This window comes from Setaria italica, chromosome V, assembly GCF_000263155.2.
Source record: "Setaria italica strain Yugu1 chromosome V, Setaria_italica_v2.0, whole genome shotgun sequence".
Classification (NCBI taxonomy): domain Eukaryota; kingdom Viridiplantae; phylum Streptophyta; class Magnoliopsida; order Poales; family Poaceae; genus Setaria; species Setaria italica.
In genome coordinates, this window is record NC_028454.1 from 41,684,582 (window position 1) to 41,694,667 (window position 10,086).

The window sequence follows — 10,086 nt, forward strand, 5'->3', positions numbered from 1 at the left end:
GCTGGAATAATCGCTAATGGCAGTTAGGTTTGACCTGTCAAGCTCAAGCACCAACCAGTATTGGCGCTGTGTCCGACTGGACACTGGACACGCGGCACGAGATACGTTTCGAGTTTAAACAAAAGGCCTGTACGTAGAGTATACCGCAGCTGTACGGCTTTGTAAATACCACTCCTGTACATGAGTGTACTCTGTGTCTCTGTCACCGCTCCGTATACTGTGGCGTGATAGATTTTCTTGGATCAGTGAATTTAGCGGGTAATCAACTTGATTCTAAGGTTAAAATCAATGTATTAGGTCTAAACAAGAACAACCAAGAGGGAGAGAGAGAGAGAGTAGGGTCACTGACCATCAGGTTTGGTGTACCGAGCTCGTCATGGCGGTGACGGCGGCGTTGACGGCAAGTGTGGGCGGCGGAGCTTCCCGCCGCTTCAGCGCTAGGATGATCGGTCTAGGGTTTGTCAGGTGGGTCTGGTGGGCACGGCGAACTTTGGCATGCGTGCTCCCGGCTCCCACCTTTCTTTTTTATAGTGCTGCGTGATGGGGCCCGCCAACCAAACAAGGTGGAGCTTCCCGCTGCTTCAGCGCTAGGATGATTGGTCTAGGGTTTGTCAGGTGGGTCTGGTGAGCACAGCGAACCTTGACGTGCGTGCCCCCGGTCCCTACCTTTCTTTTTTATAGCGCGATCGAGGAGTCTGGCTCGGTCGTTGGACCGAGTCAGATAAGATCAAAACTAACATTCTCCCCCTTGATCTCATCTTATACTTAAGCTTAGTCTTAAACTTAGAATACTTAACTTAGCACCCATTTCATCATAGATTAGTGTATAGAGCATACCTCGTCATAATAGTCGGTTATGTACTATTAGATTTAACAGCTACAATACACCTTTCTATTTTGAAACAGATTCTTATTCTGGGCCCTTAGTATCTAGGGATCATAGGCTTTCCCGTAAACCCATGCTGGCTACGTGTTCTTTGAACATATTGGGCGGTAAGCCTTTCATGAGCGGATCCGTGAGCATTTCCTTTATTCTTATATGCTCTAGACTAATGGTATGATTCTGGATTTTTTTTCTTTCACAACATAAAATTTGATGTCAATATGTTTGGCAGCACCACTTGACTTATTGTTGTGAGCATAAAACACTGCTGGCTCATTGTCTCAGTACATCTTAAGTGGCCTTTGAATGCTGTCTACCACTTTCAACCCGGGTACAAATTTACTAAGCCATTTTGCTTGTCCCGTGGCCTCATAACATGCTACAAACTCAGCATACATCGTTGATGATACAGTGACGATTTTCCTGGAGATTTTCCACGATATGGATCCACTTGCGAGAGTGAATACATAACCTTACGTGGACTTTCTATCATCTACATCTCCCGCAAAATCTGAATCTGAGTACCCTTCTATTTCCCGGGAATCAGTTCTTATGTACGTTAACAGTAGGCCTTTCGTGCCTTGCGTATAATGCAATGTCTTCTTTACCATTCTCCAGTGATCTATTCCTGGATTATTCTGATATCTGCCAAGTATCCCGGTCACAAAGGCTAAGTCAGGATGCGTACATACTTGAGCATACTTTAAGCTTCCGACAGTTGAAGCATATGGAACTGTTTTCTTTGATCGATCTCGTATTGGTTCCTAGGACACTAAATATTCTCAAATCTATCGCCCTTGACTATGGGAGCAGGCGTAAATTTACTCGTATGCATACTATATTTCTTTAGGATCTTTTCTAAGTATGCCTTTTGCAATAATCCTAAAACCCCTTTACTTCTGTCTCGGTGAATTTCAATTCTTAAAACGAACGATGCTTCACCGAGATCTTTTGTGTCAAAATTTGAGGACAAAAACTTCTTCGTTTCCAATAGCAGATTAACATCACTACTAGCGAGTAAGATGTCATCTACATACAGGTTGAGGAAAATAAATTTCCCATTCTTAAGCTTTGCGTAAATGTAATTGTCCTCCTTATTCTTATTAAACACAAATTTTCTTATAGTTTCATCAAACTTCAAATACCACTGTTTAGAGTCTTGTTTTAATCCGTAAATGGATTTCTTCAGTGGCATCCCATATGTTCTTTTCCTTCCACGACAAAACCTTTGGGTTGTGCCATGCAAATATTTTCATCCAAATCCCCATTGAGAAATGTCGTCTTTACATCTATCTAATGTAATTCTAAGTCTTAGTGCGCCACTAAAGCTATTATGATTCTAAAGGAATCCTTACATGAGATTGGAGAAAATGTCTCATTATAATCTATTTCTTCTCTTTGCATGAAACCTTTTGCCACAAGTCGCGCTTTATATCTTTCCACATTTACTTTGGAGTCACATTTTATTTTGTAGACCCATTTACAGCCTACTGTCTTAGCTCCTTTAGGAATTTCTTCTAAATCACAGACTTTATTGCTACTCATAGATCTCATTTGATGTTCCATAGCTTCAAGTCATTTTGTTGAGTGAGCGTTTCTCTTGGCTTCTTCAAATGAGGTGGGATCTCCCTCCATTTGAACTTCTTCACTAACATAGACTTCGTAGTCATCAGGAATAGCTGGATTTCTAACTCTACGAGACCTTCTAGGGATCTCAACATTTGGCGTATCTTCCATATGGGGCTGTTGCAGCTCTTCCTCATGTGTGACAACAGATTCTATAGGATCCTGAAGGATAGGTTTCTCATCTTCATTTGTTGTTGCCACGGGAGAACTAACAACAGGTGGTGTTACCACAGTATCCTGCACTGTCAGTGCAGCAGCAACAAGTATCGAGAAAAATAGTTCCTGAATCATCGAAGTGTACGTATACCCGCGTCTCTTCAAGGCTAATTTCTCGGGCTACCATGCTCCTCCTGATCATCTCATCCTCCAAAAAGACAGCGTATCTCGTTTCTACAAACTTAGTATTTCTGTCAGGACAGTAGAAACGATAAACTTTTGATTTATCTGGATAGCCAATGAAATGACAATTGACTGTCTTAGGATCTAGTTTCCAATATTTGGATTAAATACTTTAGCGTCAGCCGAACAGCCCCGCACATGCAAATAGTTTAGTGAGGGCTCTCTTCCAGTTCACAACTCATATGGTGTTTTAGACACAGACTTATTGGGAATCCGATTAAGAATGTGAATGGCGGTTTTTAATACCTCCATCCACAAATTAATCGTTAAAGTGGAGTAACTTATTATACTTCTCACCATATCCATTAATGTACGGTCGCGTCTTTTAGCTACTCCGTTCTGCTGAGGCTTGCCCGGTGTGGAGTACTAGGCAACTATGCCATTTTCCTATAGAAACTTTGCAAAAGGTTCAGGAACTTGGCCATATGGGGTATGTTGACCGTAGTACTTCCCCCATGGTCGGATCTTACTATTTTAATCTTTAAATTATGCTGATTTTCTACTTTAACCTTGAATATCTTAAATTTATCCAACGCTTCTGATCGTTCCTTAATTAGATAAATATAGCCATAACGTAAATAATCATTTGTGAATGTTATAAATGAATCATAACCATCCACAGATATCACTGGAAATGGACCACAGATGTCTGTGTGAATTATTTCTAAAATTCCTGTGATTTGTTTGGTGTCTTTCTAAATTTTCTTAACATAGTTTCCCTTAATTCAATCAATGCATTTCTCTAAATCTAAAAATTTTAAGGGTGGAAGAATTGGTGGACGAGCTCGCCATGGCGATGACAGCGGCGTTGACGACGAGTGTGGGCGGTGGAACTTCCCGCCGTTTTAGCGCTAGGATGACCGGTCTAGGGTTTGTCAGGTGGGCCTGGTGGGCACAACGAACCTTGGCGTGCGTGCCTCCGACTCCCCCCTTTCTCTTTTATAGCGCTGCGTAACGGGAGCCCGCCAACCATGTTCGGTTGGGCGCTCCCGATCAGGACGCGATCAAGGAGTCCGACTTAGTTGTTTGTTGGATAGAGTCGGATGAGATTAAAACTAGCATGGCGCTGTTGTGCAGGTGGCGCCGCTAGCTGTATTCACTGCACTGCACCGGCCGGTGCGACGCGGTACTTGCCGCGTTACGAAACGGTCAGTTGGATTGGATCCATTCTTTACGAAAGGGTCAGCTAGCCGGATCAATTCCTTCACGAAATTAGGCCCTGGAATCAGGTACGGCCATGTTTTCCCGTAACGGTTCTAGAACGTCAACAATGGCCGCAAACACGGATAGGAAGGCAGCCGCGCAGCCGATGGGTACAGGCGTGTACAGCGCTCGCGCGTATGATTGCGGCAACAGAAAAGAGCTCGGTGTAAACACGCAGATCGCCAGATCGGTGTACGGTGTACTTGCTGGCCTAGCTGTCCTTTTACGATGGGAAGACTTTGCGTAGTGTAATGAGTAAACGGATCAGTATTGCGGGTAATTGTGTCCTTTGTAGTGTGTGTATGTTTATTCTTGTTGCTTGCTTGCTCAACTGAATGAAAAAGATATATGCCATGACGGGAGGAGAAAAAAGAGCTTGGAAAATCATGTCGAGTTAGTGTAAAGTCAGACATTCCGGAAGGATTTTGCAGTAGTACGTAGGTGTTCCTTTAAATTTTCTTTTCAGTGTACTAGTGATTATCTAAGAATACGAAAGAAATTTCAATGTTGCACGAAAATAGCTTTACAAATGTATCACTTCCTGTAGAAACTTGGGAACTTTCCCTGCGTTTCAGATAGAGCCGCCCTGATATCATGGGCATGCTACGATTGCAAAAGCTCCCAAGATCTGCTGTTACTCCGTACGGTAATGGAGACCCACATGTCGGTCGAGTGAATGCTGACGAGAAGACCGTTGTTCACAGAAGAGGCCTCAGGCCCCTCCTCAGCAGTCAGCACACCACCTCCCGTTCACGTGGGCCGACCGGCGGCGATGGCAGGCTTCGTTTGCAGGGAGGGGGGGACCACCCGGCCGGCGAGGTGGTTGGTGCACCTGAGAAATGACGCCCTCTAGTGGATTGGATTCTCGGCTTCTCGCCCATCGAGGTCCGATTCCAACAAACCCAAATACGGAGCACTATGCTGCTCGCTTCACTGCACAAGATATTTGCTCTGTTCAAGCTTTATGTTTTTTTTGTAGGGCGATTATTTTTTTTCGCAATCTAGTTTGTGTACATTGTGGAGACTTTAATTTTTCAAATTAACCACTTGTTCAAGTATCACGACAACAACGGAGAAAAAAGGAGGCCACTTGAGCTTTAAGAATAAAACCGGGATGGCAGCGTATGCTAATTTTGGCTCCGTCAGTGCGGGGGACTGGGACACATGCATGAATAGAGTAGAAAACAAGCTTTGCTAGGGAAGTTTTTGGGCTAATGAAAATACCGGAGGCACTGATACATTTAGTCACAACTCACCATAAAATATTGGTCCGATAAGTCAGGCACCCATCCGAATACGGTTAAAACGATCGCGTAGTATAGTACTACTATATTTTCTTTCACGATTTACGGGTTTGTAATGCTGCGACTAAACAAATATGCGATACACTTATCTCATAGTAGCTTGTAGACTAGTCTCCGCGGAATTATGTATTGTCAATTTTAGCAATGGTGGTCTGTTGAAAATGACACCTCTAAATTAATTTTAGATGGTCAGGCAACTAGAGCAAGAAAGAGCCAACAAGGCAGCGATGGGCACTATTAAGAGCAGTGGTACATAGCGCAGTCTTGCGGAAGAAAAGAAGGGTTCATCCACTGATCGCATATGGCAGACCAAATCCACCGGCTGCTAGACATCATACCACATGATTAGCTCATACCAATTGTTTGTTTGTTCGTTTTTGTCTTTTCCAACCTTCACCTCTCAAGATACACAAAATTCTACGTTTCGTTCAACCATACGTCAGGTCCGTGATTTACCTTCCTGCTGAATTTGAGTACCATCAAGTATTAGACTCAGATAAGTTCACATAAAAAATCAGTTCTGCCTACAAAATGGGCATTTAACTAATTTTTTCTTATGACAGACAGGCCCCCCTTATTTTGATAATTACAGACTGGCCCCTTTTGAGCTGGTTGTGGCGCAGCTCACTGAGCACTGTGCTGTGCCCGGCGGGCGACGCCATTTATCTCCTCCACTCCAGTGCTTACGTGGCGCGGCACCACCGGCTGATCGGCGCAGGAACGAAGTAAACGCTGCCTCTCCAATCCCCCGTCCCCCGCTGCTCCTCCTCATCCTTCCTCACCTCACTCTTGCAGCCTTGCTTTGCTTCTCTTCTCCCTCCAATAATTCCCTCCGCTTCTCCTCCTCCCATAGTCCCGTCCTCTCACAAGCCCACCCGCGGAAATCACAGCAGAGAAGGGGCAGCAAAAATCTCCATGCCCGCGCTCGGCCTAGATCTCCGGCGATCCGGCCCCGCGGGGTAGCCGATCCGCTCCCGCCGATGGGTGGCGAGGTGCCGGAGCCCCGCCGGCTGAGCCGCGCGCTCAGCTTCGGCGGCAGCGGCGGCGTCCCCGAGGAGGCGCTGCACCTCGTGTTCGGCTACGTGGACGACCCGCGCGACCGGGAGGCCGCCTCGCTCGTGTGCCGCCGCTGGCACCGCATCGACGCGCTCTCGCGCAAGCACGTCACCGTCGGCTTCTGCTACGCCGTCGAGCCGGCGCGGCTGCTGGCCAGGTTCCCGCGGCTCGAGTCGCTCGCGCTCAAGGGGAAGCCCCGCGCCTCCATGTACGGCCTCATACCCGAGGACTGGGGCGCCTACGCCGCGCCCTGGGTCGCCCAGCTCGCCGCGACGCTCGAGTGCCTCAAGGCGGTCCACCTGCGCCGCATGACCGTCACTGACGAGGACATCGCCGTGCTCGTCCGCGCGCGAGGCCACATGCTGCAGGTGCTCAAGCTCGACAAGTGCTCCGACTTCTCCACGGACGCCCTCCGCCTGGTCGCGCGCTCTTGCAGGTAATAGCTGCTTTTCCGGTTCCCTGTGTTGCTCTGGTGATCTGCCGTCTGCAACACCTTGCTAGTTCAGCCTGCTTTGTGCTTTCCCATTACGGTGTGCTGGGAAAGTAAGCTGGATAGTTGCGCGATTCAGTACTTGATCTTTTCCCCCCTCTCAGAGAAATCGTGGTTTATCCGGCGGAGATGTTCCTAAACGGAGTGACGGATAAGTAGACACATGTTGTAATACGGGCAGGATGCAGAATTTTCTTGACCAAATTGGTATCAGCGTTAGAATGCACAGGACAGTTTCAGAGTAGTTGAGGTTTGATCGTTTGCTAGCCCAGTATTCTATTCCCCATCTAGTAACGCAGTTTTGCACAAGCGGCTAGTTTGAGTTATTGCCAAAATGGCAGGTGATCTATCGTTCCCATGGGTACTTGTGTACCATGCTGATTGGAATTGAATAGGACTACGTTGTCCTTAATGAAACGTATTTTGACAAAAATTCACTGGCAGCTTTGCATGTTGTTGGTTCCTGTTATCAATCAATTCTACCATGATCACATTTCAAGCAGCATCTTTACCTTCTTTCTCTTTTTGCCCAAAGTATCTCAGATGGTTTTATTTTTTAGTTGGAATCCTGTAACTATGATATTGAATCAGCTGAATATGGAAACTGAATAGTGAATGATTTGCGTTTGATAAATATGTATCTCCAATTTCAAAGAGTCAATTGTTACTTTTGTGTATTGAAGCTGGTTTTCATTTTGATACTGAAGACAACAAACTGCGGTAACTTCTCTGGTTGCAAGTCATTTGCTCTGTCGTCAACCATAATTACATTTCAAGCAGCATCTTTACCTTCTTTCTATTTCTAAGTCTCTCTAGCAACATTTTTTTAGTGTTATATTCCTGCTGCACAATGAATACATCGTTCTAGCTGCTATGATTGCTTGAGATCTTCAAAGTAACTCATTCTAAATTGTCTCAACAGATCTCTGAGAACTTTATTTCTGGAAGAATGCAAAATTGGAGATAAGGGCAGTGAATGGCTCCATGAACTAGCTGTCAACAATTCTGTTCTTGTGACACTGAACTTCTACATGACTGATCTCAAAGTGGAGCCATCAGATCTGGAGCTTCTTGCAAAGAACTGTAAATCACTTATTTCTTTGAAGATGAGTGATTGTGATCTTTCAGATCTGATTGGTTTTCTCCAAACCTCCAAAGCATTACAAGAATTTGCTGGAGGAGCATTTTCTGAAGTAGGAGAGTGCACCAAGTATGAAAAGGTTCAATTCCCACCCAGACTATGCTTCTTGGGAAGTCTTACCTTCATGGGTAAAAATGAGATGCCTATTATCTTTCCATTTTCTGCAACACTGAAGAAACTGGACTTGCAGTACACTTTGCTCACAACTGAAGATCATTGCCAACTTATTGCTAAATGCCCCAACCTACTGGTTCTTGAGGTAATGCTTTTCGTACATCTATTCTACTGTATTTGCACCTGAAATTAGTGAATATCTCATTTCAATTGACATGATGGACACTCCTCGACAGGTGAGGAATGTGATTGGGGACCGAGGACTAGAAGTTGTTGCTGATACGTGCAAGAAGCTACGAAGACTCCGAATTGAGCGGGGGGAGGATGACCCAGGTCAAGAAGAGCAAGGAGGAGTCTCTCAGTTAGGCTTGACAGCTGTAGCTGTTGGTTGCCGTGAACTGGAGTACATTGCTGCCTATGTGTCTGATATCACCAACGGAGCCCTGGAATCCATTGGGACTTTCTGCAAGAATCTCTATGACTTCCGGCTTGTTCTTCTTGACCAACAGAAGGAAGTAACAGACCTGCCGCTTGACAATGGTGTCCGTGCTCTATTGAGAAATTGCACCAAACTCCGGAGGTTTGCCTTCTACCTGAGACCGGGAGGGCTTTCGGATGTAGGCCTTGGCTACATTGGACAATTCAGTGGGAACATACAATACATGCTGCTTGGCAACGTCGGCGAATCGGACAATGGTTTGATCCAATTTGCAATGGGGTGCACCAACCTGCGGAAGCTGGAGCTGAGGAGCTGCTGCTTCAGCGAGCGAGCTCTGGCGGTCGCCGTTCTCCAGATGCCGTCGCTGAGGTACATATGGGTGGAGGGGTACAGGGCCTCTCCAACAGGCCAGGACCTCCTGCTCATGGCCAGGCCCTTCTGGAACATCGAGTTCGCACCTCTCAGCCCCGAGAGCGTATATCGGATGATGGCAGATGGACAGCAGCCTTGTGTTGGTAACCAAGCTCAGGTTCTTGCATACTACTCCCTTGCTGGAAGGAGGCCGGACTGCCCTCAGTGGCTAGTTACGTTGCATCCCGCGTGACTGTAAATACGTCAAGCCGTGAGTATGGTTGTTGTATTGTACCAGTCTATACTGTTAGCCCCCTGTGTGCCGTAATAAACTCTACTAGTAGTGTAGAGGTGTAGTGCAATAAGTTGCCGTTGTGTCGCTTGTAGTGAGCTAGCAGTACTGCTATCTAATCCTGGGAGGATGTATACTGAGCTGCTCTGTTGTGCTTTCTTCCCCGGAATTGTACTCTATTCCCCTGTAAATATCAGAACTGGGTTACTGCTTTTTTGCCCGTGCTACATGATTTGAAATCAAGTACCTGAGAGGTGCATTGCACGCTCAAGATGAGCTGACAGCAACTCCGTTTTGTCATCCTCAAAATCTAAGGGGGGATGCATTGGATGTGCGTACTAGAATGTCTGGACTCCGAAGCTCTAGTCCAGCTCCAGCGCCACGAAGGCGACGGCCACCGTGAAGCGGATGGGCGCGCCCCCACACCTGCCACTTGGAGTCCCCGCTACGTGGAGTACGTGGTCTCGGCGGGCAGCGGGGCGACGAGCGGAGAGCCGTCGCGGAGTGGCAGGGGAATCTGCGCCCGCCACCGCGCCCGGACGGCGACAGCGTCGCGTACCCAGCGCGATGGGACGAGTGGGAATAGAGCTCGAAAGCCACTGCTCGGTGACCAGTAGTTTAATGGCTAACGAACAAAAAGCGTAGGCTTTGAGCCCCGCCGCTGAATCGACAACTGGGGGCCGGCTTCCCTCGTCGGGAAAAGGACGTTTCCGTCAGCTTGCTCTGGGATTCTGGTTCTGGGGCACGATTGCATGGAGAAAACCGGGCCGAGCTGAGCCCCTTTAGCA

At 46.9% G+C, this 10,086-nt stretch overlaps 1 protein-coding gene across 1 annotated transcript; it reads left to right on the forward strand.

Annotated features, from left to right (window-relative positions):
* The first annotated feature begins 6,114 nt into the window (after window positions 1-6,114).
* LOC101755570 (coronatine-insensitive protein homolog 1a) lies at window positions 6,115-9,541 on the forward strand. Its single transcript, XM_004970554.4, has 3 exons — window positions 6,115-6,907; window positions 7,884-8,361; window positions 8,453-9,541. The coding sequence occupies exons 1-3, from the start codon at window positions 6,396-6,398 to the stop codon at window positions 9,257-9,259; spliced, it is 1,797 nt and encodes a 598-aa protein (XP_004970611.1). The 5' UTR covers window positions 6,115-6,395; the 3' UTR covers window positions 9,260-9,541.
* The last annotated feature ends 545 nt before the right edge of the window (window positions 9,542-10,086 follow it).

Bases quoted from the DNA above. Each gene is read 5' to 3' on its own strand.
- LOC101755570 (XM_004970554.4), top strand. From the start codon at position 6,396: ATGGGTGGCGAGGTGCCGGAGCCCCGCCGGCTGAGCCGCGCGCTCAGC. The intron at 6,908-7,883 runs GTAATAGCTGCT...TTGTCTCAACAG, and splicing joins CTGGTCGCGCGCTCTTGCAG to ATCTCTGAGAACTTTATTTC. The intron at 8,362-8,452 runs GTAATGCTTTTC...ACTCCTCGACAG, and splicing joins CCAACCTACTGGTTCTTGAG to GTGAGGAATGTGATTGGGGA.